We start from the raw sequence: 27986 nt of genomic DNA on the forward strand, positions 1-27986 counted from the left end.
TTAATTTGTCAAACCATTCCTTGCAAGGGAGCTAGTTCTTTGTCACCTACAAAGCCTGGTCCACAAATCAATGATCTGAAACCTCTTTGATCATCCAGGGAACATTACAGAATTTGGCACATCTGTGCTCTGCACAAACAATGCCTGTTCTGTAGGCAGAACAGTGTGATAGCCCACCTGATCCCTCACCTTCAAAAGAGTGCACAGGCTTTGTGTCGAAGTGTATTGTCTCTGGAGTGAAATATTTTTAAGCTTTATTCCTTCTTCATTTGAGAAGAAAATATTGCATTAATATTAATTCTTTGACCTTTGCAAAATCTCTGCAGAAATTGAGGTGAAATTCCAGAATTATTTCAATTGCTCTCAACTTCAGTTGTAGAAGGGGAGTATTTGACTTGGAGGTTGGTGACTAGTGGTGTTCTGCAGGGATCTGTTCTGGGACCCCCGCTCTTTGATTTTTTTGATATATATAAATGACTTGGATGAAGAAATGGAAGGGTGGGTTGGTAAGTTTGCAGATGACACGAAAGTTGGTGGTGTAGTAGATAGTGCAGAAGGTTGTCATAGGTTGCAACAGGACGTTGACAGGATGCAGAGCTGGGCAGAGAAGTGGCAGATGGAGTTCAACCCGGAGAAGTGTGAAGTGATACACTTTGGAAGATGTAACTTGAAGGCAGAGTACATGGTTAATGGCAGGGTTCTTAGCAGTGTGGAGGAACAGAGAGATCATGTGGTTCTATAGTATACAGATCCCTCAAAGTTGCCGTGCAAGTTGATAGGGTGGTTAAAAAGGCGTATGGTGTGCTGGCCTTCATTAGCTGGGCATTGAATTCAAGAGCAGAGAGGTAACGTTGCAGCTCTATAGGACCCTGGTTAGACCACATATGGAATATTGTGTTCAGTTCTGGTCGCCACATTATAGGAAGGGTGTGGAAGCTTTGGAGAGGGTGCAGAGGAGATTTACAAGAATGCTGCCTGGATTGGAGAACATGTCTTATGAGAGGCTGAGCAAGTTAGGGTTTTTCTCTTTGGAGAGATGGAAGATGAGAGGAGACTTGAGAGAGGTATATAAGATTATGAGAGGCATAGACAGAGTGGACAGCCAGCATCTTTTCCCCAGGGCCCAATGGCCAATACTAGAGGTCACCCGTTTAAGGTGCGTGGAGGAAAGTTCAGGGGGATGTCAGAAGTAGCATTTTTTTTAAAGAGTGCACTGCCGGGGGGTTTGATAGAGGCTGATACAATAGCGTCATTTAAGAGACTCTTAGATAGGCACAGGGATGAAAGAAAAATAAAGGATTATGGGAGGTGAAGTAGACAGGGGGATAGATTGGTGTTGGTTTATTATTGTCACTTTTACTGAGGTACAGTGAAAAACTTGTCTTGCAAACCGACCATACAGGTCAATTCATTACACTGTGCAGTTACATCGAGTTAGTACAGAGTGCATTGATGTAGTACAGGTAAAAACAATAGCAGAGTAAAGTGTCACAGCTACAGAGAAAGTGCAGTGCAATAAGTTTCAAGGTCACAACAAGGTAGATCGTGAGGTCAGAGTCCATTTCATTGTATAAGGGAACCGTTCAATAGTCTTATCACAGTGGGGTAGAAGATGTCCTTCAGTCTGGTGGTACGTGCCCTCGGGCTCCTGTATCTTCTACCCGACGGAAGAAGAGAGAATGACCCAAGTGGGTGGGGTCTTTGATTATGCTGGCTGCTTCAAGACAACGAGAGGTAAAGACAGAGTCCAAGGAGGGGACACTGGTGTCCGTGATGTGCTGGGCTGTGTCCACGACTCTCTGCAGTTTCTTGCAGTCCTGGGCAGAGTAGTTGCCGTACTAAGCCGTGATATATCCAGATAGGATGCTTTCTGTGGTGCATCTGTAAAAGTTGGTGAGAGTCAAAGGGGACAAACCAAATTTCTGTAGCCTCCTGAGGAAGTAGAGGCGCTGGTGAGCTTTCTTGGCCATGGCATCTACATGAATTGACCAGGACAGGCTGGTGATGTTCACTCCCAGGAACTTGAAGCTGTCAACCCTCTCAACCTCAGCACCATTGATGTAGACAGGTGCATGAACACCGCCCCCTTTCCTGACATCAATGACCAGCTCTTTTGTTGACATTGAGGGAAAGGTTGTTGTCATGACACCATTCCACTAAGCTCTCTATCTCCTTCCTGTACTCTGACTGATCACTGTTTGAGATACGGCCTACAATGGTGGTATCATCTGCAAACCTGTAGATGGAGTTAGAGCAGAATCTGGCCACACAGTCGTGAGTGTATAGGGAGTAGAGTAGAGGGCTGAGGACGCAGCCTTGTGGGGCACCAGTGTTGAGAATAATCCTGCCAGAGGTATTGCTGCCTGTCCTCACTGATTGCGGTCTGTGTGTTAGAAAGTCAAGGATCCAGTTACAGAGGGAATACAGTTACAGATAGAATGTGGATAAGGTTTATATAGGTTGGCACAACATCGTGGGCCAAAGGGCCCATACTGTGCTCTACTGTTCTATGTTATTATTCCACTCTCTTCACAGCAAAGGAAATTCAGCTAATGCACAGAGCCCCTGTGGTTGGGATCTTTATTCTGGATGGTCGAGGAGTTCTCCTACCTGAACCATTAGAAGCAGCACATGACCTCTCCAAAAGCCCTGACATGCACGGGAACCACATGCTGTTAGTCGTATCTGAAGAACAGTTCAAGGTAATTGGTTCAATCTAACCAGGTTCAGAGAACAGTCTGGGTCTGTCTTGATGCTCTTCCAGTCTTAAGTACTACTGCACAAATGCAGTTCCAAGGCTTTCAGTCTCTGAGTTTACTGACAGAAACACTGGCAGTCTTTATTTAAAATACAATATCACAGATCTGACATCTTTCTTTCTTGGGTTTCTGGTTTAATTTGATAATTTAGGCTTTTGAGCAAATTTTGAAGATGGTTTATTTCAGAATCCCAGAAATTAAGGAACCTGCACTGTATCTGTTTAAATTGAAATTGCATCACAACTTTCTTTCGCTGTCAGTAGTCCCATGAACAAGATAAATCACCGCTACCAGGTCCACACAGTCATCTGTAAAATGGAGTCTGCATTGACAGTGCATTGAAGCAACTTTAATTCTCATTAATGCTAAGCTTGGGTTCTGTTAGATTCCAGACCTCATTGTAGCCTTGATCGAAATGTGGCTCTAATCTTAATTCCAGAAGTTAGTTGACGATAACCAATCCCAAGTGTCTGGAATTAAGTAAGTAACTAATGTCAAGGGAGCATTTGATGATGTATTAATACAAAGCTTTAACAAAATTTGAAGTTGGTGGAATTGGAGGGAGTGGTAAAGAGGAGTAAAAGGTTGAGAAATGTCCATTGGGTGCAGTTGTACCTGGCACAGATGAGGATGTCGGCTCAGTCCCAGGATGTTGTTGCAAGTATCTTGGAGCCCTGTCCCAGGTTCAACTACCTTCATAACAGTTCTGCTCTCCATGGGTGAGAAGCGGGAAAGCTTGCTTCCCATCAGAGTTCCATTTGCAGCAACTCTGTTAATGAAGTAGCTTGTACCCACATGCAGCAAGACCTGGATGGTGTTCAGGCTTGGGCTGGGCGTGGCAGTAACGTTAACATGGTGCAAGTGTTAGCAGGTGATCATAACCTACGTGAGAGTAACTACCACCCCTTGAAAACTGAAGACACAACCATCACCAACTTTCTCCTTCAGTCAACCTGTTTCAATGACTTGAAAGTTAACTGGTTGAGCCTTGTACTGTGGTTACAAAAACCAGGTCAGTAGGTGGATATTCTATGGTGGTGACAATCTACCTGATTCCCCAACATTATCTGCAAGAGAGGTGCAACACAGCCCACGGGATGGTCCATTGGTCACGCCTCAGTGACACACAAGGCACCATGTTTAACACTCCTTCACCATCACTTGGTTCCCAAAGATGGCTCCTGATCAGTGCAGAGCCTTCCTGCCAAATGTGGCAAACTCTGCCCCCTGACCTGCTTTGGTCCTCCTGTCTCTAACAACTTTCAAAGCTGTGAAGCCTCTGGATGTTCTTGATTATAAATGAAGTTCTTGATTATAAATGAAGGCACTAACGAACGCCGATGCAAGCAGACGGAGTCCCAGTGTGTTAAAAGGAGGGTGGGAGATGGAGTCCCAGTGGGTTTATTTTAATAAATACAAGAAAGGACTTTAAATTTACTTAAGTGGGTTAATGGAAGGGTGATAGGGTACCACAGAATATAAATCCTGTGTCAGATAAGAACTCCAATGAATGATACGTAAATGATAGAGAAATAGGAGGGAAGGGTTAATATTTGGGAGGGAAGGGTTAGATAGATATTATAGCAGGATAAAATGTCGGCACAACATTGTGGGCTGAAGGGCCTGTACTGTGCTGTAGTGTTCTATGTTGTGGCTAAAGCAGAGCAAGAAGCGTCATGTGCTGGAGGAGCTCGAGCTCAGGATTCTGCAGGCTATCCAAGTACAGGCAGAGGCAGAATGGGTCGCTGATAGATGGAGGACTGTGAGTGACAGGTAGTTCAGGAGATCCCTGGGGGCATTTTACTCTGTAATCGGCATTCGGTTCTGTTTACTGAAGTTAGAGGGGTGTTCCCCTGGGGTGTGAGCAGGTGAGATGGTGCAGCGGGAACTGACTATGCTGCCATTGGTGGCTTAGCTGACAGGGAGGAAGGCAAAAGGTCAGGAGAACAGAGGCTGGAAGGAATTCTACAGTGACGCTAGCAGATGGGTGTTTCTGCGGCCACAGAAGTGATTCCAGGATTGTGTGTTGCCTCCCTGGTACCAAGGTCAAGGATATCATAAGCTCTTCAGGAAGTTCTGGAGGGGGAGGGTGAAGAGCAAGAGGTCTTTAGCCATATTGGTTAAAAACAACATTGGTAGTAAAAAGGGCACAGTCTAGAAGTAGGATTTAATGAGCTAATACCAGTTCTGGGAAAGGGTGATCTGTGCTGGTCTGGTTGCACCTCCTACAGAACTGGGACCAATGTCCTTGCTTGTAGGTTTGCTGGTGCCGTGAGGGAGAATTTAAACTAGTTTGCAGGGGCTGGGAAGCCATACAAAGGTTGGAGGGGAGAAATGCATATGTGAAATTTAAAGATAGCTGACAGATGTTGGAAAATAGACCAAACGACATCTGTTGCTTGGTGTGCATCAGGCAGGTAAGCTGAAGGAACCAACAGATGTGAAGTATGATAGATCAATTAGTGCGCCTCTGGCGTAGGAATAGCAGCTTCATATTCCCAGTTAGACTTTTCATAAGAGATAATGGGATGGAGGAGAGGTGGCGAGATTGGTCCGTTAATCAGAGGTGTGAGAAGGATAATGTGTTAGAAAGATTGAACTGAGACCAGTTGGTTGAAGTAAAGAGCAAAAAAGGCAGCCTCATGCTTGTGTACTGTGAACTTCAACAGCCCAAGAGAAATTGCAAGGCAAATCTGCTGCCAAATTTCTGGAAGTGAATTAACACTAGGGCAGAGATGGTGGGGAATTTTTAATTACCCAAATATTAACCGAGATAGAGGCCACAGAATCCCCAAATTGTATCCAGAACTCTTCAGCCAGTATGTAGCAAGCCCAACATAAAAGTAGGGCAGGGGATTCTGCATTTGATTTGGGGAATGTTGGGCAGGTGGGGAGAGTGGGAGAGCACTTCTGTGGGGAGGGGTGGTGTGATCATAATTCAGTCAACTTTGGCATAATTATGGAAAAGGAAGGAGATGGGAATAAAAGTTCTAAATCAGGTACAGCCAATTTTACTAAGCTGGCAATGAAAATCCAAAAAATGGAAATGTCACCAGGACTAGAATATTGTAGCTATGAGGAAAGATTGGATAAGCTAGGGCTGTTCTCTTTGGAACAGATGTGACTTAAATGAGGGGCCCAGATAAATCTTTACTATTTACTCTTTCCCATTGCTTTGGGGTCAAAAAACAGACTTTGATTTAATGTAAGTGGTATGAGGATTAGAGAGTGGAAGCAGCAGAAATCCTTGCCACATATAAAGCCCTTGAGATGTACTTGAGAAGCAGGACTTGATGCTAGAAAATGGAGTTAGTCTGGGTGGCTCTTTCTTGACTGGTAGTGGGCTGAATTGCCTCTTCCCAAGTCATAAATTTTCAATGATTACAACAAGCTGCACCAGCAAACATTAAGTTGGTGACTAATTCATAAGTAATGACCTGAATCCAACCCATCTCCTTTGGCTGTTTCTTGCTATTGAAAAGAATGGAGTTGCCAAACCTTTGCCTGATCTGACCCTGTGTGGAACTGTAAGTTTGTGCCTGGTAGGAGCCTGCATGGGTTCAGTGGGTACTCACCCAGTTTCACTTGGGAAGTTGGCATTCTGCTGCTGGACTCCTAGGTTGAAAACAAATAAATAAAACATTTAACTTCGAAATTCCTGCCCCCCCACCCCCAAATACCATCCTCCAATCATTTTAAAATTATGTCCCCTCGTGTTAGCCATTGTCGCCCTGGGACAAAGTCTCTGATTGTCCACTCGATCTATGCCTCTTATCATCTTGTACACCTCTATCAAGTCACCTCTCATCCTCCTTCTCTCCAATGAGAAAAGCCCCAGCTCACTCAACCTATCCTCATAAGACATGCTCTCCAATCCAGGCAGCATCCTGGTAAAGTTCCTCTGCACCCTCTAAAGCTTCCACATCCTTCCTATTAATGAGGTGAACAGAACTGAACACAATACTCCAAGTGTGGTCTAACCAGAGTTTTATAGTGCTGCAACATCACCTCGTGGCTATTGAACTCAACACCCTGTCTAATGAAGGCCAACACACTATACGCCGCCTTAACAACCCTATCGACCTGTGCGGCAACCTTGAGGGATCTATGGACATGGACCCAAGATCCCTCTGTTCCTCCACACTGCTAAGAGTCCTGCCATTAACCTTGTATCCTGCCTTCCAAAGTGCATCACTTCACACTTTTTTCTGGGTTGAACTCCATCTGCCACTTCTCAGCCCAGCTCTGCATTCTGTCAATATCCTGTTGTAATCTACAGCAACCCTCTACACTATCCACAACACCAACCTTCATGTCATCTGCAAACTTACTAACCCACCCTTCCACATCCTCATCCAAGTCCCATGCCTCCTGACTTTCTGAATGAGCCTTCCATGAGGAACCTTGTCAAATGCCTTGCTAAAATCCATGTACACCACATCCTCAAAGAATTCAGTTGGACTTGAGGCATGACCTGCCCCTCACAAAGTCATGTTGACTGTCCCTAATCAGCCTATGCTTCTCCAAATTCCCATAAATCCTGTCTCTAAGAATCTTCTCCAGTAACTTGCCCACCACTGAAGTAAAACTCATTGGCCTGTAATTCCCAGGGTTATCCCTACTTCCTTTCTTGAACAAAGGAACAACATTTGCCACCCTCCAATCATCTGGCACTACTCCTGTGGCCAGTGAGGATGCAAAAATCATCGCCAAAGGCGCAACAATCTCTTCCCTCACTTCCCGTAATAACCTTAGATATATCCCATCCGGCCCTGGTGACTTATCTATCCTAATGTTTTTCAAAAGTTCCAGCACATACTCTTTCCTCACGTCGACATGCCCCAGTGTATCAGCCTGTTGTACGCCATCCTCACAAACGTCAAGGTCTCTCTCTCTGGTAAATACTGAAGCAAAGTACTCATTAAGGACCTCCTATCTCTTCTGACTCCAGGCACATGGTTCCTCTTTTATCCCTGATCAGCCCTACCCTCACTAGACATCTTCCCTCCTATTCTTCATGTACATTTAGAATGCCTTGGGGTTTTCCTTAAATCCTACTCACCAAGGCCTTCTCATGCCCCCTTCTACCTCTCCCAAGTTCATTCTTAAACTCCCTCCTGGCTACCTTGTAACTCTCAAGAGCATTTTCTGATCCTTGCTTTTGAAACCTTGGGTAAGCTTCTTTCTTCCTCTTGACAAGATATTCTACATCTCTTGTCAACCACGGTTCCTTACCCTGCCTCAATGGGACAAACCTATCCAGAACCCCATGCAAGTACTCCTGAAACAACCTCCACATTTCCACTGTGCACTTCCCCAAGAACATCTGTTCCCAATTTACGCTCCCAAGTTCCTGCTTAATAGCATCATAATTCCCCCTCCCCCAGTTAAATACTTTCCCATATCGTCTGCTCCAAGGCTAAGGTAAAGGTCAAGGAGTTATGGTCACTGTCTCCAAAATGCTCTCCCACTGAGAGATCTGAAGCCTGATCAGGCTCATTGCCTAGTACCAGGTCCAGTATGGCCTCTCCTCTAGTCAGCCTGTCCACGTGCTGTCAGGAATCCTTCCTGGATACACCTGACAAACTCTACCCCATCTATCCCCTTTACACTACGGAGGTGCCAATCAATATTAGGGAAGTTGAAATCACCCATGGCAACTGTTATTTTTGCACCTCTCCAAAATCTGCCTCCCGATCTGCTCCTCAGCATCTCTGCTGCTATTGGGGGGGTCTGTAGAATATTCCCAATAGAGTGATCGCTCCCTTCCTGTTTCTGACTTCCACCCACACTGACTCCGTGGACGATCCCTTCAGGGCATCCTCCCTTTCTACAGCTGTGACACTGTCCCTGATCAGCAAAGCCGCTCCCCCACCTCTTTTACCTCCGTCCCTGTCCCTTTTGAAACATCTAAACTCCAGAATGTCCAGCAGACCATTCCTGACCTTGCAATAGCCAAGTCTCTAATGGCCACCACGTCATAGTTCCATGTACCTACCCATGCTCTAAGTTCATCAGCCTTGTTCCTGATACTCCTCGCATTAAAGTGGACACACTTCAGCCCATCCAACTGACTGCAATTTTGCCCTTTCAACTGCCTCTCCTTCCTCTCAGTCTTTCTACACTCTGCATCTACTTGTACACTAGATGAACCAACCTCTGACCTGTCACTCTGGTTCCCATCCCCCTGCCAAACTAGCTTAAACCCTCCCTAACAGCTCTAGCAAACCTGCCTGCAATAATATTGGTCCCCCTCAGTTCAGGTGTAACCTGTCCCTCTTGTACAGGTCAGACCGTCCCCAGAAGAGATCCCAATGATCCACAAATCTGAAACCCTGCCCCCTGCACCAACTCCTCAGCCACACATTCATCTGCCAAATCAACCTATTCTTACCCTCACTGGCATGTGGCACATGCAGCAATCCAGAGATTACTGCCCTTGGTCCTGCTTTTCAGCTTCCTACCTAGCTCTCAATAATTCCCCCTTCAGGACCTCATTGCTTTTCCTACCGATGTCACTGGTACCAATATGTACCACAACTTCTGGCTGTTTGCCCTCCCCCTTCAGAATGCTGTGGACCCGATTCGAGACATCCCTGACCCTGGCATCTGGGAGTCTCTCATGTCCACAGAACCTCCTGTCTGCCCCCCTTATTGAATCCCCTATCACTACTGCCCTCCTCTTCTCCCCCCCCTTCCTTTCTGCGCCACACACCAGGCTTGGTGCCAGAGACCTGGTCACTGTGGCTTTTCCCTGGTAGGTCGTTCCTATGCTGGATGTTACATTTGGTTGCAATAACAAAGTTTGTCTTCCAGATCTGGAACTGTTTTATTTCTTAATTTTCCTTTTTGTTTGTCAAAAAAGTTCTGAATATGAGCTGTGTTCCTTGCACTGTGCATGATTGGACCACTCCATACCTGCCCCATACCGCACATGGTCTGTAGTGAAGCACTCAAACTCTGCTCTGTTCTCTCGACAGATATTCACACTACCGAAAGTCAGCACAAAAACCAAGCTGAAACTGACAGCACTAGAAGGGTCCCGGGTGCGGAAAGTGTCAGTGGCCAATTTCAACAGCAGTCGAGCAGATGATTACAGTGAGAACGGGCTCCTGGTGCTGACCAACCTTGGCGATGTCCAGGTTATCTCTCTCCCGACCCTTAGAAATCAAGTTCGGTATGAGTGCATCAGGAAGGAGGACGTCAGTGGAATTGCATCCTGTGTCTTCACAAAGTCTGGCCAAGGTAGGGGCTGGAGTACCAGCTGCTGTCTGTGGAGCACAAACTGGAAAGTGGAATTATAAGTGAGATGATTATCGTATTAATATACAATAGTTCAACCAAACTGGAAACCTTGTCAAAGCACAATGTTTAATAGAATTCATTAACCCTTCAGTGACGTCTTAAAAGTGAAAATGGAAAAATCTCAGTTGTTGAATTAAATATTTCTTTCCAATTTGCAAATTGACAAGTAATCTATAAACCACGTGGAGGACTGAAACTGCATAAAGCTGTGGTCTACATCCTAACCTGAACCTTCCAGTGAATCCAAGCAACTTCCCTCGCCATGCTGAATCTGGCCTCTTCCCCCTGAATTCAGCCAGCTCCCCATCACCCCGAACCTGCTGAGCGCTCTCCCTCTGGCAGATCCGACAGTAACAAACTTTCCTACTGACCAAAGTTCGCTTGCTTTTTCAGGTTTTTATCTCATCTCTCCTTCCGAGTTTGAGAGATTTTCTGTTTCCTCAAAGTGGGTGGTGGAACCAAGGTGTGTCATTGACATTGATGAGGGGTTAGGAACCAGGACTTCGCAACAGAGGATACCACAAGATGGACCCGTCACAAAACCCAACTCCGGGTAAGCTTTGTGCCTGGCCAACTCAATACACTGTCTTAGTAACTTGCTGATTTGTTCAGTCGTGCTTTCCTCTCGCTAAGTGGTTGCACTCCAGGTGTGAGAACCTGTTTGGGTATTGTGCTGTGTGGCATTTGCCTAATGAAGGATGAGTGTTCTAATGAAGAATTACTCAGTACTGATTGAGGTGCCACTGTGTAGAGTTGTCTAACCATACTTGAGGCAGAGCTCCATCTGAATCGGTTTTCATGCTGAGAACAAAACTATACCATGAATTGTTCCATTGGACTTGTTAGCTGCTAATTAAATAGTAGTGTAGAGCTCTTGGCACATTGCAGGATCAGGGAGATCATCCTTCAGTCATTCATCTCGGCTGTGTTCTGATGTCACTGACTGTAAGGTTCTGTGGAACATGAGGTTGAGAAAGATGTTTAAATGCAAATTATTTACTGTTCAAAATGCCTTAATGACTTGCACCCGTAGACGGGTAACTCTTGCCCATGTTCTGATGTACTTGATGAGGGCTCCAACCCACTCCCATTGAATCTGACAAATACATCAGATTAGAGATGGTCATTCTTTAATAGAACGTTGTTGTACTGTTGATTCACAGGGAAATGGTGCAGTCACAGCAGAAGTATGGGTTGAACAGGCAGGCCAGCATTGGGAGTGAGGGTGACGGTAAGTCGATCTGAAGTTCATTAATGGTAAAAGAGATCATCTACACCCCCATGGGCACTGTGCAGATCAACACAAATTGCAGTCTGTTCACCTGCGAGTTTGGACTCCTGACCTCTGTCTCTGTCTATTCATCAGGCCTGGTGATTCACTGTAGCATCCTTTGGAACAGTTGTATGTATTCATCTCATACTAGATAACTCAGGATTTCTCTGCAGCAACAATACTGACCCATTGTACAGCTCTGGCCTTATTACAGTGTTGGTATAATTGCTTGGACATGGATTACCCAGTGCTGGTGTCGAATGTCATTCTAGAACATTTTATAAAGTTTTTGATTCATTGCCACTGCTGTATGTTTTGTAACCACGGGTCACTCATGAATTTACTATCACTGGACTGTGCCAAACTCCTGGGATAGGTTCCAAAGTAAGACATACTAATTGCTTAAAATAAGTTGTACTAATTGTTGCCTATTGTGATCATTTCTATAAATAATAATCAAATAATCCTACTTTCTTGGTATTAATGAAAGATTGCCACTTCCAAAACAAATCTAAAACAGGGGACTTTATATTTAATACTTTAGAGAATTCTCATGTTTCCTTACAAGATGAGAGAAGGTGGTTTGGCACACTAAGGATAATTTACAAAGGTCAATTGATGTAGCAACCCACATATCGTTGGGATGTGGAACAAAACTGGAGCATTCAGAAAGAAACACCAAACAGTTCACAGGGAGAACATGTAAGCTGCACACAGACAGTACCCAAGGTCAGGACCGAATCCTGGTCTCTGGGGTGGTGAAGTAGCAGCATTACCTGCTGCACAAAAGTCAAAAGAAATTAAGGTGACCATAAAATATTTAATGCTATTATACAGTGTTTCTGGTGGTTTGGATTGATCTGGCATTAATATCTTCCAGGGAAGAAGACGGTGGAGATCATGGAACATGCATTGCTCAATGATGAGAGTAAGTACTGTCACTCAGTCTTCCAGGTGTCTCTGATCTCTGCAGTTGTATGGATGTGTAACATGCCTCTGAGGGTGGGGTACAGGGGATGTAAACGTGTCTGGGATGCAAGGGCAGGTGTTGAATTTGATTTTTCTGGATTCTTATTTTCCCAGGAGTTCTGCTGGAAATTCAGAGCACACTGGAATCTGAATCCGCTTCAGCTGACAGACTGTAGGTATTGCTGGAGGGTGTACTGGGTAGGGCACAGTGGGTGGGGTGGTGAGGGGGAGTCCTGGGAGCACTGGTGATGGGTGGTGGCAGGGATTGTGAGCGACAAGATTCTTGATGCCGTTCCAGCTTCACATGTAGGGGCGTGGGGGTGACATTGCAGTGAATTTTATTAGTATTGCTGTGTCACTGTGCAGGTACAAGGGGTTGATGTGACTCTCTGTTGCAGGAGCTTCGGACATCTAAACAGGAACTCTAAGAATGTGGCTGGGGTACAGTCCCAGGGCCAAAGAATGATGAATGGAGGTGGGTACCATCAGTACGTCGTTGCCTTGCACACACTATGGAAGTTAGCTCAGAGTTAAACTGTTGTGGTGCACAGGCACCAGGCAATGTGCATGTCCCACTAGAGTCCAACACCTCCCTTTAATCCCCCACCACCAACCTCTGCAGCTCGTAATTGACCAGAAATGACTGGGACACATCAAAATTCCATGGATAGTTAGTTGCTTCCTGGGCCTCTCGAGTCTTCCCGTTATCAACAAGGTGCAAGTCAAGAACGTGGTGAAACACCTTCTCTCGTGGCTGGACAAGGGCAGCCTTGGTGTCTGAAGTTGATGCATCTCGGACAAAGCAGGCCATTTGATTGGCAACTCATCTATGCTTCGAATATGCTCTGCCTCCACGTGGTGCAGCTTGGTAGCAGTGCGTACCACCCTCATACAGCACCAACTTGCCAAAGCTGCTTTGTTAGCCTCTCCCCAAGTCTGTGACCTCTGTGGGCTAGAGGTACAAGGGTAGCAGGCACATAGAAAACCTCTGCAAGTTCCTTGCCAAATCGTGCATTGTCCTTGCTTGTAGATATGTTGTTCCAGCATTGCCACTGAGTCAACATCTCAGAACTATCAACCACACCGTTGGGTGGCACCAGTTCAGGAACGTGACTCATCACCACCTTTGAGCCCAGTTATGAATTAGAGGAGAGTGGCCTTGACAAACCCCCTCAGTCATTGAACTTCTTTACAAGCAATAACACACCTCCCTAAGATAATCAAGTAGTATTTTAATTTGCTGGGAAATGGGCAAGGCCAGCAGTTATTGTCCACTCTAATCCCCCTGGAGAAGGTGGTGGTGAGCTTGCCGCTCTGAGCTGTTGCAGCCCCTCTGCTGCATCGTTAGGCAGGGAGTTCCATCACTTGAACTGGGCATCGATGAAGGAATAGTAATCTACTTACCGATCGGGTGGTGCTGTTTGGAAAGGAACCTGCAGGTGTTGGTGTTTCTGTGCACTTGCTGCCCTTGACCTTGGAGTCGTACAGTGCAGAAATGGGCCCGTCAGTGTCTTTGCTGACAAACCAGTACCTGTCTATATTAATCCGGTTTACCTGCAATGGTCCATGGCCTTCAAAGCCTTAGTGATTCAAGTGCTTGTCCAGATACTTCTCAGATGTGAGTCAGATACTTCTCAGATTCTCCACCACCCCCTCCAGGCAGTGTGTTCCAGATTCCAGCCGGCCTCTCGGTGGAAAACGCATTCTTCCTCAGATCCCTTCTAAACCTCTTGCCAACCTAGTTCCTACAATCTACCCTATCTGTGCCTCTCAGAATTTTGTATGCCTCTATCGGGTCCCCCCACCCCCAGCCTCTACCCCAAAAAAAAACAAACCCAGTCTCGCCTCATTACTGAAACGCTCCATCCCAGGCAACATCCTGGTGAAGTTCCTCTGCACCCTCTCCAGTGTAACCACATCCTTCCCACAGTGTGGTGACCAGAACTGCACTCTGTACTCCAGCTGTGGTCTAACCCATGTTTTATAAATCTGCACCATAACCTCCCTACTCTTGCATTCTATTCTCCAATTTAACCTGTTGCCTGTTTTGGATGGATCACCCTCCTGGGATTTTTCTTTCCCCTTGCAGACAAGCATTTGCTGAGTCCCACAATTACTACTGGCCCACTTTAAAAACTTACTTTTTGTGCACGTGCTGCATTCATTCTCCTTGTTCAGGTCTACCTGCCAGAATTCAACCCTGCAAAGTATCTCCATTTAATCTGCCATGTATCATCCATTGCATCCTCCATCCACCCACCGCATCGCATTGCAATCTCACCAGGGGTCCCCAAAAAGCCGCCTTTGATGCTCTACTTCAAGCGGTGAAAGGTGACAGATGCCCACCTACCTTCTCCCCTCACCTGGATTCACCCACCACCTGCCAGCTTGTGCTCTTTCTCTCCCCCCCCCCCACCCCCACCCTTTTATTCTGGCTTTCCAGTGCTGATGAACGGTCTCGGCCTGAAATATCGACTGTCCATTTCCCTCCAGATGCTGCCTGACCTGCTGAGTTCCTCCCCCTGTGTGTGTGTTGCTCCAGATTTCTAGCATCTGCAGTCTCTCTGGTGTCTCTGTCCTGTTGTTAGCTGCTTTATTAACTGTTCAGTGAAAGGTTTATAGTGAGTGTTTGTCTTTAACTGTTACTCCTCCCTATCAGATTGACGGTGACGGATACTGATGGGAGCACTCGGTGTGCTTTGTGCCATAACACTACACATTATACCATTGGACAAGGGGTGGCTGTTGAGGAAGAAGGCAGCTCCCAGAATCGGACTGTGACAAGGGGAGATGCCAGCTCGTTTAGTGCCTAATTCACTATGCTTCAGCCCTCTGATGGAATACTTTCCTCATTTCTTTTCCCTGTCTCTTTGCACAGTCACTGGAAAATGATGGATTTTAAATAACTTCCTGGGTGCAAATAGTTTTAATAGGGGAGCTTTATACCACTATGACTTTTGTATGGTTTTAGATATTTCTAAGGGAGTTAAACTTTGAATGAAAATGAAAATTTAGAATTTTTTTAAATTACAGAACATTTAGTGATATTTAATATATGTATAATTTAGTTTCTGGTGGCTGCTGTTATTGTTTTACTATGTGTAGTAAACATTGAGGAAATATTTTCATACTTACAGATGGTTTTAGTGAGTAAAGGTGCTCCCTTGGAGTCTATTTTTGTAGCCAATCGTGTCATTTAAAAACATAATGAAATGCCATTGTAAACACTACAGAACAATAAATTAAACCACTTTCACAATGTCTTTCCAATCTATTACAGGGTTTCTAAAAAAAAGGTGGGGTTAGTCTGTGAGAGCCATAGTGGTGAGGAAGGGGCAGATGTGTAGTAAGGGGACTAAAGGACGGACTATCTACAGAACCAGCATTACCAGTTTCACAGTCCAAATGACCAAGCGTGTCGTTGGTCAAATAGCATCTGAGGGGGAGGTGGTTAAAACAACATTAAAGTCAGCTTTCCCTGGTGTTGGAGAAGCCAGTCATGGTGCAGAAAGATCTGCTGCCTGCACCCTTCGTTCATTCCTGGAGACAATTTGCAGAAAGAGACAACACTACTTGTTCCATGAAACGGAGATGGTCATAAATGGCAAGAAAAACAAGCTCCTCTTGCAAGTTGTGTGTGACTGGAATTTGGACCCAATTTCATGAAAGTCTGTCTGGGTTATCTGTATACTTGGAATCTACGCAAGAACAATAAAGAATTGTTTGTTATTATCCAAGTGGTAACTTTGATTCGTCAATAAGGAAACCCAGGTCCCTTTTGAATACCAACACCTTTCAGTCTCTCCATTTTAGAAAAAAAAAGGCCTTTCAATTTTTTTCTACCTCAGTGGATGGCCTCACATTTTTCCCCACTTCATACTCCATCTGCCATGTCCTTATTGCCCTTTATATCCTGTTTTTTTTTAAAAAAAGTGCCCTGTTACCATTTAATATGTTCCAGCATTCCTTCCAGACCCTAGACCGAGTCCTCCAGCTTTAAGTAACTTGCTTTTTCTGCCACTTCTGCTCCGAGTTATCCACCTCTGAAGTTAGCTCAGGCTTTCTCTCACCTTTTTAGTGCAGTCTTACCTGCTCGGCATGTCCATGACACACCATGAGTAACAACACTGAAAGCCATAATCACACTCAGGTGCCCCTATTAACATGGGGGGGGGGGTGGGGGTCCTATCCAGCCCTCTCTCTGCAACTTAAAACCACCTATTCCCTTTCTAAATTCTGATGAAGGGTCTTTGACCTAAAACGTTGACTTTGTTTCCACAGATGCTGCTTGAGTGTTTTGTTATTTTGGACGCCCTGCATCTGCAGATTTGTTTGATTTACGTTGCATTCACTGCCACTTCTCCAGGGATACCAGCCGCAAAGTTCTCCCCTCGGGTGGGATTTCCACCTGTCTCCTTTGCCTCATTCACCCTCAGTAGTTTCTCTTTCCCTTGTCTTCAATAAACTTTTGACCAAAACCTGTTCCCACATCTTGTTCCTCAGCAAATGTCTCTAGCTCATCCTGTGTGCATCTCAACTCAAATACCACCCTTTCCAATTCAGACCCACCCAGGATCACTGGTACATTCAAACTGTCCAGCATGTCTCAAGGCAGGGATCTCATCACATCCTGAGATCCTGACCCCTCTCCCAACAACACAGACTCACTCTGCCTAAAGCTTTTGATCCGTAGTTCCACTTCATCCTTTGCCACATTCAGTGCTGCAACAAACAACTTTTTTTCCATCCATTCAGATGCCAAAGATCACAGCTCAAATTCCACAATGCTCCAGATTGTTCCTTCCCTTCACATCTCTGACCCCCCATCTCTTCCCCCATTTCCACCCCTGCTGTGTTTGTGTGTTCACTGTGTTTTCACAATCACTTCTAACCTTCCCCTCTCTAATCCCAAACACTCTCCTCAGCAGAGCTCTCAGACATGTTCCCAGATATCCTCATTTTAATTCACTTTGAGCGTGGCGTGACTGTGAACTCTCCTTCCACTGTCTCTGCCTCTGTCCCATGTCTTTGGTCAGGAGTCTTCAACCAAGACTGAACACTTTCTCCCATCTCCAGAATTCCTGACCCACCCGGATTTAGATCTCTGGCCTGTTACCCTCTCTAGATCTATTGATCACCAACTGCCGACCAGCCCCATTCTCCCACTGCCCTCACTCAAACCGTCCCCTTTCACAACGTGCACCACTCATCTAAGAGCCAATATGGACATCATCAAACATGCTCTGAGATACCCTGGTCCACGCTTCCAACCCGAACCGTCATTCTCCATCACGCAGCACTTCCCCATAAAACCACACCTGTCCTTCCACCCCTTCCCTTCCCACCGCAGAGGGACCCAAAAAGTCTTCGAGTGAAGCATTGATTCACTTGCACTTCCATGCTAGTGGACTGCATTCAGTGTTCAATGTGTGGCCACCTCTACACTGGGGAAACCAGATACAGACTGGGTGAACACTCTGTGGAACACCTGCATTCAGTCTGCACGCGATCGTGAGCTTGGTTGTCTACCACATTAAGTCTCCATCCTGCTCTGACCTGTCTGTGTTCTCCTGCACTACAACAATGCTTGATGCAAGCTTGAGGAACAACACCTCGCCTTCCATCTGGGCACATTGCAGTCTGCAGGACTCCGGCTCCGTCTTTGGGTAACTTGCCTGTTTTTTGTGTCAGTATCAGAACCAGTCATCCATCTGTGACTTTGGATCAGTTTGTCTCTCTCCATTTAGTATAGCCTGACCTGCAGGCCATGTCCTACAGCCCTATTTATAGCAAAGCATAATGCAGACAAAAGCACAATTACCTCAAATTGCCCCATTAACCAATTCACTGGGCCTCTATCACAGGCATTCCCTTGGTCCTTCCCACCACCTCCCCTGCAACTTAAAACTACCTTTTACATCTCCCAGTCCTAGCGAAGGGTCGCTGACCTGAAACCTTAACTGTTTCTGCACAGATGCTGCCTGACCTGAGTCTTTGCAGCATTTTCCATTTTTAGTTCAGATTTCCGACATCTGCAGTTTTGTTGATTTTCATTCTGTTGATTTTCATTCTGTTGTCAGGCCGGTTGGTTTATACCTCTGTTTTCTGTCTCCACTTTTCCTTAAGTAGTAGGATTGATCTTAAATTGGTACCTTCCAGTTTGTAGGCAGCATTCTAGAATCTCATTCACTGGAGACCTGGTGTCCCCCACTATCTCCATCCTACCATATCTTTCATAAAGATGGATACAATATCTAATTTCTCTGCCATGTCTTTATTCTCCAGCACAACTTCTCCTGTAAGAGATCCATATTAATCTTTGCTGTGTTTTTTTGGTATAACTATGAAGTGTTTTTAATAGGTTACTCTTACTTTTTCATTTCTTATCTTGGTCACCCTTTGCTGAGTTTTGAAATTTTCCTTTTTCAACAACATTTAAGCCTTCACCTTTGATCTGATACCATCTCTGACTTCTTAGCCGTGCTTGGACCACTTTTGCTGCTGGGCCTTCGTAAAATATAAATTCTTTAAATGGAGGCACTAGACACTGCCGATGTTAAAATCAACAGCAGAAAACAATCTGCTGGAGGAACTCAGCAGGTCGAGCAGCATCTGTGGAGGGAAAGGAATTGTCGATGCTTCTGGTCAAAACCCTGTATCAGGACTGAGTGGAGAGGCGAGATGGCTGGTATAATGAGGAGGGGTGATGGAGGAGGGCCAGAAGTAGCCAGGTGGGAGGCAGAGTTCCTCACTCTAAGTTCTTTCAAAGGTCAACGGTCAACGGTAAATGAGCAGGGGCTAATATTTTAATGTGGTCTCCCCACGTGCTTCCATGATTTGCTTTGTTTCAGTTTAAAACCCCAGTTCCAATACACCAAGGGCACCCTTCCCCCAAACCCCTTAATTTCCAGATTACTATTTAACTTTTATAGATTGTACAGTGCCCAAGATGCGAGTGCCCCGGGGATGTTTCACTTCTGGGTTGGGGGTTCAGTGAGGGATTGGGGGTGTGGGGGCTCAGTTACCGCTGGGGGGTATCTAGGTCGGAGAGTGAGGGTAAACCACGGCTTGGTGGAGGGGATTGAGAACAAGGGTTAATTCAGGTTGAAAAACCCAATGATGCTGGAGGAACTCAGCAGGCCGGGCAGCATCCGTGGAGAAAAGCAGGCGGTCAACGTTCCGGGTCAGGACCCTTCTTCAGGACTGAAGATAGGAAAAGGGGAAGCCCGATATATCGGAGGGAAAAGCAGAGCAGTGATGGGTGGACAAAAGAGGGGAGGCGGGGTGGGCACAGGGTGGTGATAGGTAGATGCAGGTAAGAGAGAGTGAGAGGCAGGTGTGGGGGAGGAGGGGAGAGCAGATCCACTGGGGGGGGGGGGAGGGTCAAAGGCAAGGAACGGAAAAAAAAAGTTGTAAAAAAAAGAGGAAATGGAAGAAGAGAAGAAGCACGGGGTTGGGGGGGGGGGGAGTGGGGTTGGGTTGGTGGGGGGGGGGGGGTGACCTAAAGAGGGAGATTCAATGTTCATGTCATTAGGCTGCAAGGCTCCAAGACGGAAAATGAGGCGCTGTTCCTCCGGTTTGCGCTTGTTCTCCCGGCAGTGGGGGCGGCCGAGAGCTGCCCATCAGCGATGGGTGGGGTGATGGTGACACCCAGTTGGAGTCGTTTCAGCCTCCAGACTGCAGGGTCGAGGCCGACAGACGCAGACAGACCAGTCCCCGTTTCCTGGCTGGGGACCGCACTGGGCCGAGATAAGCAGCAAAACTGCGCGTCAGCGGCCGCCGGGGGAGGACAGAGGGAGCGAGAGCCGCTGATCCTCCGAGCTGCGATGGAGGCGTCCGGACCCGCCGCCCCGCTCATCCTCCTGGCGCTGATTCTCCCCGGCATCTCGGTAACGGGCGGGCGGGCGGGCGGGGCTGAGGGATGGGGCATCGGCCGGTGTCCGCTCTCCGGCCTGTGTCTGACCCGGCCGGTGTCCACTCTCCGGCCGGTGTCTGACCCGGCCGCTCTCCGCTCTCCGGCCTGTGTCTGACCCGGCCGCTCTCCGCTCTCCAGCCTGTGTCTGACCCGGCCGGTGTCCACTCTCCGGCCGGTGTCTGACCCGGCCGCTCTCCGCTCTCCAGCCTGTGTCTGACCCGGCCGGTGTCCACTCTCCGGCCGGTGTCTGACCCGGCCGGTGTCCACTCTCCGCTCTCCGGCCGGTGTCTGACCCGGCCGGTGTCCGCTCTCCGCTCTCCGGCCGGTGTCCGCTCTCCGCTCTCCGGCCGGTGTCCGCTCTCCGGCCTGTGTCTGACCCAGCCGGTGTCCACTCTCCGCTCTCCGGCCGGTGTCTGACCCAGCCGGTGTCCACTCTCCGCTCTCCGGCCGGTGTCTGACCCGGCCGGTGTCCGCTCTCCGCTCTCCGGCCGGTGTCCGCTCTCCGCTCTCCGGCCGGTGTCCGCTCTCCGGCCTGTGTCTGACCCAGCCGGTGTCCACTCTCCGCTCTCCGGCCGGTGTCTGACCCAGCCGGTGTCCACTCTCCGCTCTCCGGCCGGTGTCTGACCCGGCCGGTGTCCGCTCTCCGCTCTCCGGCCGGTGTCCGCTCTCCGCTCTCCGGCCGGTGTCCGCTCTCCGGCCTGTGTCTGACCCAGCCGGTGTCCACTCTCCGCTCTCCGGCCGGTGTCTGACCCAGCCGGTGTCCACTCTCCGCTCTCCGGCCGGTGTCTGACCCGGCCGGTGTCCGCTCTCCGCTCTCCGGCCGGTGTCCGCTCTCCGGCCTGTGTCTGACCCAGCCGGTGTCCGCTCTCCGCTCTCCGGCCTGTGTCTGACCCAGCCGGTGTCCGCTCTCCGGCCTGTGTCTGACCCGGCCGGTGTCCGCTCTCCGCTCTCCGGCCTGTGTCCGCTCTCCGCTCTCCGGCCGGTGTCTGACCCAGCCGGTGTCCACTCTCCGGCCGGTGTCTGACCCGGCCGCTCTCCGCTCTCCAGCCTGTGTCTGACCCGGCCGGTGTCCGCTCTCCGGCCGGTGTCCGCTCTCCGCTCTCTGGCCTGTGTCCGCTCTCCAGCCTGTGTCTGACCCGGCCGGTGTCTGCTCTCCGGCCGGTGTCCGCTCTCCAGCCTGTGTCTGACCCGGCCGGTGTCTGCTCTCCGGCCGGTGTCCGCTCTCCGGCCTGTGTCTGACCCAGCCGGTGTCCGCTCTCCGCTCTCCGGCCTGTGTCTGACCCGGCCGGTGTCCGCTCTCCGCTCTCCGGCCTGTGTCTGACCCGGCCGGTGTCCACTCTCCGGCCGGTGTCTGACCCGGCCGCTCTCCGCTCTCCAGCCTGTGTCTGACCCGGCCGATGTCCGCTCTCCGCTCTCCGGCCTGTGTCCGCTCTCCGCTCTCCGGCCTGTGTCTGACCCAGCCGGTGTCCACTCTCCGGCCGGTGTCTGACCCGGCCGCTCTCCGCTCTCCAGCCTGTGTCTGACCCGGCCGGTGTCCGCTCTCCGGCCGGTGTCCGCTAACCGCTCTCTGGCCTGTGTCCGCTCTCCAGCCTGTGTCTGACCCGGCCGGTGTCTGCTCTCCGGCCGGTGTCCGCTCTCCGGCCTGTGTCTGACCCAGCCGGTGTCCGCTCTCCGCTCTCCGGCCTGTGTCTGACCCGGCCGGTGTCCGCTCTCCGGCCGGTGTCTGACCCGGCCGGTGTCCGCTCTCCGGCCGGTGTCTGACCCGGCCGGTGTCCGTGTTTTGCAGGCGGGCCGCTGTAACATGACCGGGATCTGGTGGAACGACCTGGGCTCCTCCTTCTACCTGAGCGAGGCCGAGAACCTGACGCTGAGCGGCCGCTACCGGACGGCGGTGGAGGCGGCGGCCGGAGAGGCGGGAGCCGACCGACAGGCGCCGGTGGTCGGCATCAGGCACGGCGGCAGGGAGCCGACCTTCACCATGTCCACGGCGTGGGCTGGGGGTGAGTCCGGGGCCGCCGGAGAACTGACCTCCGGACCGTGAATGCCCAGTGTGTCGGCAATTAACCAGGTGTAGAACAACCCCCGGTGATCACAACCTCAGTCTGAATTAACCCCACTATATGGGCACACTATTTTCATTAATCGCCCAGTATAAACTAACCCCCATCAACTCCCAAAAAGAATTAACCACTCATATAAATGAAGCTCTAATTAATTTCAATCCTGATTAACTAGTTTTATAAATATTTTCCCATTTTAATTGATCTGTATGTTAAGTAACTCAATAATTAACTGCGGTATAAATACCCCACAATATTAGTTAAGGCCATTAATAATTAAGCCCGAACCACTAGGCTGATGTATTCACACAGTAATTCAGTGGATCAAAGATCAGGAGGCCTAGGTAATCATTGGGAGATGCCAGAGTCCGTAATGGTGACCTGAAACAGTGAGATTATTGTTTAAAGGCAAATCTGCTTCAATGGTCTCACAGAGTAACACAGCATGGAAACAGGCCCTTTGGCCCAACTGGTCCGTGCCAACCAAGATTCCCACCTAAACTAATCCCATTTGCCCGCATTTGGCCCGTATCCCTCTAAACCTTTCCTATCCATGTACTTATCCACATATCTCTTGAATGTTGTTAATGTGCCTGCCTCAACCACTTCCTCTGGCAGCTCATTCCGTACACCCACCACCCTCTGTGTGAAGAAGTTACCCCTCGGGTCCCCTTTAAATCTTTCACCTCTCACCTTAAATTTATGCTACCTAGTTTTTAATTCCCTTTTCCTGGGAAAAAGGCCATGTGTGTTCACCCCGTCTGTGCCCCTCATGATTATATACACCTCTATAAGGTCACCCCTCAATCTCCTACATTCCAAGGAATAAAGACCTATCCTGTCCAACCTCTCCCTATAACTCAGGCCCCCATATCCTGGCCGCAGCCTCATAAATCTTCCCTGCACTCTTTCCAGTATAATAACATCTCTCCTATAACAGGGTGACCAAAACTGTACACAGTACTCCAAACGCAGCCTCACCAACAACTTGTACAACTGCAACATAACGTCCCAACTTCTATACTCAGTGCCTGACTGCTGAAGGCCTTCTTCACCACCCTGTCTACCTGTGACACCACATTCAGCAAACTGTCCTGTTGGGGAAGGAGATCTGTCAGCTTTCCCCACCTGAACCGTGCCTGACTCCAGACTACGTCCATGTCATTTCATACAGTCCGTCTTGGGGTTGACAGCAGGACATTCAGTGGTGTGAACTGCAGCAATTAAGTACCTTCACCACTCAGACTGCAGTGGATCCAGAGGTCAATTCACCAGCACCTTCTCAAGGACATTAGGAATGGGGAATAAATGGGCCCTTCACAGCAACCTGCACATCACCAGTGTGAATAAAAAAGTATTAGCACCAATGTTAATTTACCCCAGTAAATGAAGATAAAAAAACAGCAGATGGTGAAAATCTGAAATAAAAACAGAAATTGCTGGAAACACTCGGCAGGTCAGGCGGCGCCTGTGGAGAGAGAAACAGAGCTGATGTTTCAGGCCAAAGGCCCTTCGTCAGAACACTTCCTCTGATGAAGGATCTTTGACCTTGTTTCACTCTCCACAGATGCTGGTGGACCTGCCGAGTGTTTTGAGAATTTTCTTTTATGTTATTAATTTACCCATGAGTTATCCACAATAATTAACTCCATTATTAATTAATTCCTAATATTAAATAATTTCTGTTATTAACTGTCATCTCTCATTTTATAACTTACTATTAAATAATCCTAATATTAACATTAATAGATCTTAATATTAATAATCCCAAAATTGAATAACTCCAATATTAAACAATGCAGAATAACTACAATATTAACAGGCACTCAATGTACACTACCCACAGAAGACATTGCTGACACTACCATAAATATTTATTGAGACCAATATTCAATGTTGTTATTAATCAATTCTGACATCAGATGGCCCCAGATTGAAATAACCCATACTGAAATCCTGCAGGAGTATTCCGTTCATAATTATACATTTAGATAACACCTGCTGCCTCCCCTGTCACTTCCCCCTCCCCCTATTAATTCTCCTACAACTTTAAAGACCCTTGCAATCAATAAGTGGAGTAACAAGGCATGCAGATGGCCGCAGCCTGAGTGTACTAGTACGATAAAATGGACTCTTGACCTCACAATCTACCTCGTTATGACCTCGCACCTTATTGTCTGCCTGCACTGCACTTTCTCTGTAACTGTAGCACTTTATTCTGCATTCTGTTATTGTTTACCCTTGTACTACCTCAATGCACTGAGGTAATGAATTGATCTGTAAGGATGACATGCAAAACAAGGTACCTGTGACAATGATAAACCAATTCACATTTTACGCTTATCTATCACTGACAGTCTGCAATCCACCAAACCCTTGTACTATTGTCCCCTGGAGAGAATCTGACTTCCCAAACATAGCAGTGTGCTGAAATCACAAAGTGTTGCGACCATCCTGTGCAGCAACCCACAGAGACCTGGAAATACCCTCCCTGGCCCCAGGAAATTTCCCCTGCAACTGTAGGAGGTGTAACACCCGTCCCTTCACCTCCTCCCTCCCCACCATCCAGGGACCTAAACAGCCTTTCCAGGTAAGGCAGAGATTCACGTGCAACCCTCTTCCCCCCCCCACCCCCCACCCCCCCACACAATCCTGGTCTACTGCACTCGGTGCTCCTGATGTGGTCTCCTCTACATCGGTGAGGCCTAGTGTAGACTAAGCGACCGTTTTTCAGAGTACCTGCAGTCTGTCCACAATGGTCATCCCCAGCTTCTGGCTGCATGTCACGTCACCTCCCCTCCCCACTCCCACACCAGCCTGTGTGCCCTTGGCCTTCTCCACTGCCACAGTGAGGCCATATGTAGACGAGAGGAACAACACCTCATATTCCAACCCAGTGGTGTGAACATTGAACTTTCCAGTTTCAGGTAACCCACACTCTCTGTGTTCTTTCTCACTCCCACCAATCCACCCGGGGACTCTCTCCATCTGTTCACCTCTTCCCCTAACCTCCCGTTACCCAGATTCACTACTGCCCCCACCTGCTTCCATCTGTCCATCATCCCTCCCTTGTCCGGTTCTACTTATCACCTACCAGCCCCCGTCTCACCCCTCCCTCTCACTTCCATATACTTGCTCTCTTCTCCTCTTGACCCGAAACGTCGACCATCCCTTTGTCTGCACAGATGCTGCCTGACCCGCTGAGTTCTTGCAGAAGTTTGGTCTTTGTTCCTGATTCCAGCATCGGCAGTCTCTTGTGTCTCCTTCAGTTGTCCTTGGTGAAGTGCCTGGGGCTGTTCGCTCTTCGCTGAGGGGGAAGTGAACCCTTCTCACACTAGACCTCCCTCCCACCACCCCCGGCAGGTTGCCCTCCTCGTTCTCCCCATCACACCCTTCCACAGACCCTACTTCGTCCTGCAGAGGCTGCCAGCAGACTGTGAAATACTCCAATCACCTCCCTCAGCTCCCCACCAACGAACCTCCATGTGATCGGAAATCCCTTTAAACGGAGATGTTCTTACTGCAGTTAAATGCAGAGTTCCCAATGCAAGCCACTCATTGCAATATTGGTTGCAATTTGGCAGCTTTGGCATCAAATCATTGGGCATTGACAGTGTGATCTGCCTACTCTGCAGCTTCAGGCACTGCCTTCCCGATAGGCAGGTGGCACAGACCACTCCCCATCATACATCACAAACCCGCATTCAAACTATACCAAAGCTTTGTGGCCATGGAGTACAGCATGCAGGTTTTCTCTTGGTACCCTGGGAAGACTATACGTGCCTCAGAGCACATTTACGTTGACGACGTGGGTTTCACTGGGTGCTTCAGTTGCCTCCCATATCCTATGGTGGGTTAACTTACTCCTGGTGTAGCTGGGTAGTAATAGAACAGGCATGTGAGGGATGGGTTACTGGGAAATAAATGGGGCTATGGGACTGATGGGAATGCTGAGCTGGCATAGACTCGATGGACTGAATAGCCTCCTGTGTTATGAGAAGTGTGAAATAACTCTGAAATGTGGAGAAGTTTCTTCCATGAAAGGCTCGTGAGCATTGGAATTCTGTACCCAGGACAGCATTCAAATCTGGCAAAAAAACAAACTGAATAATTTATGTGGAAGGTCACCCGTGATCTTTGGAACAGGCTGAGGGGCGGAATGGCCTACTGCTGCTCCTCACACTGACCGCGACTCGTACCCTGGTCCATGGCATTCCCACACACCAGTCCTGGGTAATTCACGCCGGCCGCACCCACACTGCCCATTGATCCCTGCACCATTGTTCTCAAATTCACAGAAAGTCGAAGCAGAATCAGCCGCTCACTGATGTACCAACCCACTGCACACTGGGCCGTGTACTCGGGTATAAAATTAGAACCCAATCTAATGCCCCACCTGTAGTTGGACACCGTCAGGCGACAGGGCTTTACTGTACAGTCTGCCTGTGCCCCTCAGTCCCCTTCGTATTACACACTGCCTTTCTTCCTGTCTGCCCAGTTTGATTATTCTCTCCCCCTTCCATCCTCTCGCTGCCTCTATGTCCTCTTTCTCAGCATCTTTAACTCTCTTTTCTGTCTGATTCACTCGATACTCCACACACGTGCTTTATGCCCGCCTTTCTCTCTCTTTGTTGGCCTCTCTCTGACCGTCCCACCTGTCCAACTGCCCTCTGTCTGCTTCCACTATATGGTGAAGCAATATGTTGAAAGAAACATCCTGTATTGAATATTTCCAAGCTAATGAATGCTTTAGAACAAGACACACGGCTGTGTGTGGTGACTGTGGTCTCACGCGGAAGATTAGTGGTCAGACTTCAAAGAGTGTCTCTTCTTGCCGTCAGGCTCCATTACATCCTGGGTCGGTCAGTGTCTCATCCTGGAGGACGGGCACCAGATTCTGAAGACCATGTGGCTGTTGAGATCTCCAGTTGCCAGCCTACAAGATGACTGGAAATCGACACGGTGAGCCTTCACATTGAGTTGTCCAACCCTGGGGTCCCTGTAGTGAGCACTGATTCAATTTTCAGAGATTTGGTGGGGAAAGAAGTTGGTACGGTGAAGTGAAATGCTGCACTGTGGGGAACACAAGCAAACAAAGACACAACCTTAAAATCAGAACCAAAATACTGCAGATGCTGGAAGTTTGAAATAAAACAGAAATACTTGGGAGGTCAGGCAGCATCTGTGGAGAAATAGGGTAAATATTTCGGGTGGATGATGTTTCGTTAGAATCTGGTAAAATCAGAGGCTGATCATTGAAGATACTTCCTTCTGCAAAAGCTGAAACAAATGTGGAGCTCCCCCCCAGAAAAATCACTGTGTATTGCTCAATCAACAGCCTCAAACCTGGAATTGGTTGGTAAATTTTCGCTCCGTTACAGTGCGAAGGGAGCCTGAGCCACAGTACAGATCAGTCATGGTCTCATGGACGGCAGAACAGGCTGGAAGGTTTGAACGGTCTCCTTGTGCTGTGTGATATTGAAATACCTTCTACTCATTTTTATTTCTTGCTTCCCCTAGAATCGGACAAGACACTTTTCACCAAACCGCAAGGGATGTCCTGTCAAAGAATCGACTTTAATCTCTCAAACCTTAGCACTGACACATCAAAGTCATGACCTGCAGATGCAATTTTCAATAAAGCAAAGTTAGAAGTGCCAGTGTTTCAGGGTTGTGCTGTCTGATCTATAACTCACATTGCTCAT

The 27986-nt window shown here is 48.2% G+C and overlaps 2 protein-coding genes across 5 annotated transcripts in view; both read left to right on the plus strand.

Annotated features, from left to right (window-relative positions):
* The window catches only part of llgl2 (LLGL scribble cell polarity complex component 2), a 107289-nt gene extending 91257 nt beyond the window's left edge, over positions 1–16032 (plus strand). For all 4 annotated transcript variants that reach the window (XM_052033277.1, XM_052033278.1, XM_052033280.1 and 1 more), the window contains exons 19-26: positions 2536–2702; positions 9740–10004; positions 10458–10617; positions 11228–11295; positions 12218–12265; positions 12421–12478; positions 12705–12781; positions 14966–16032. In XM_052033277.1, the coding sequence (XP_051889237.1) occupies positions 2536–2702; positions 9740–10004; positions 10458–10617; positions 11228–11295; positions 12218–12265; positions 12421–12478; positions 12705–12781; positions 14966–14970 (848 nt within the window). In that variant the 3' untranslated portion in view covers positions 14971–16032. The remainder of the gene's footprint in view (positions 1–2535; positions 2703–9739; positions 10005–10457; positions 10618–11227; positions 11296–12217; positions 12266–12420; positions 12479–12704; positions 12782–14965) is intronic.
* A 3794-nt stretch (positions 16033–19826) lies between these two features.
* LOC127580085 (avidin-like) lies at positions 19827–27938 on the plus strand. The gene is made up of 4 exons (XM_052033293.1): positions 19827–20195; positions 22008–22221; positions 27123–27243; positions 27802–27938. The coding sequence occupies exons 1-4, from the start codon at positions 19935–19937 to the stop codon at positions 27860–27862; spliced, it is 657 nt and encodes a 218-aa protein (XP_051889253.1). The 5' UTR covers positions 19827–19934; the 3' UTR covers positions 27863–27938.
* The last annotated feature ends 48 nt before the right edge of the window (positions 27939–27986 follow it).

This window comes from Pristis pectinata, chromosome 18, assembly GCF_009764475.1.
Source record: "Pristis pectinata isolate sPriPec2 chromosome 18, sPriPec2.1.pri, whole genome shotgun sequence".
NCBI lineage: Eukaryota > Metazoa > Chordata > Chondrichthyes > Rhinopristiformes > Pristidae > Pristis > Pristis pectinata.

Excerpts from the sequence above, each read along its gene's own strand:
- LOC127580085 (XM_052033293.1), top strand. The coding sequence starts at position 19,935 with ATGGGTGGGGTGATGGTGACACCCAGTTGGAGTCGTTTCAGCCTCCAG. Across the intron at positions 20,196-22,007 it reads TGATTCTCCCCGGCATCTCG|GCGGGCCGCTGTAACATGAC; the intron begins GTAACGGGCGGG and ends CGTGTTTTGCAG. Across the intron at positions 27,244-27,801 it reads GATGACTGGAAATCGACACG|AATCGGACAAGACACTTTTC; the intron begins GTGAGCCTTCAC and ends TGCTTCCCCTAG.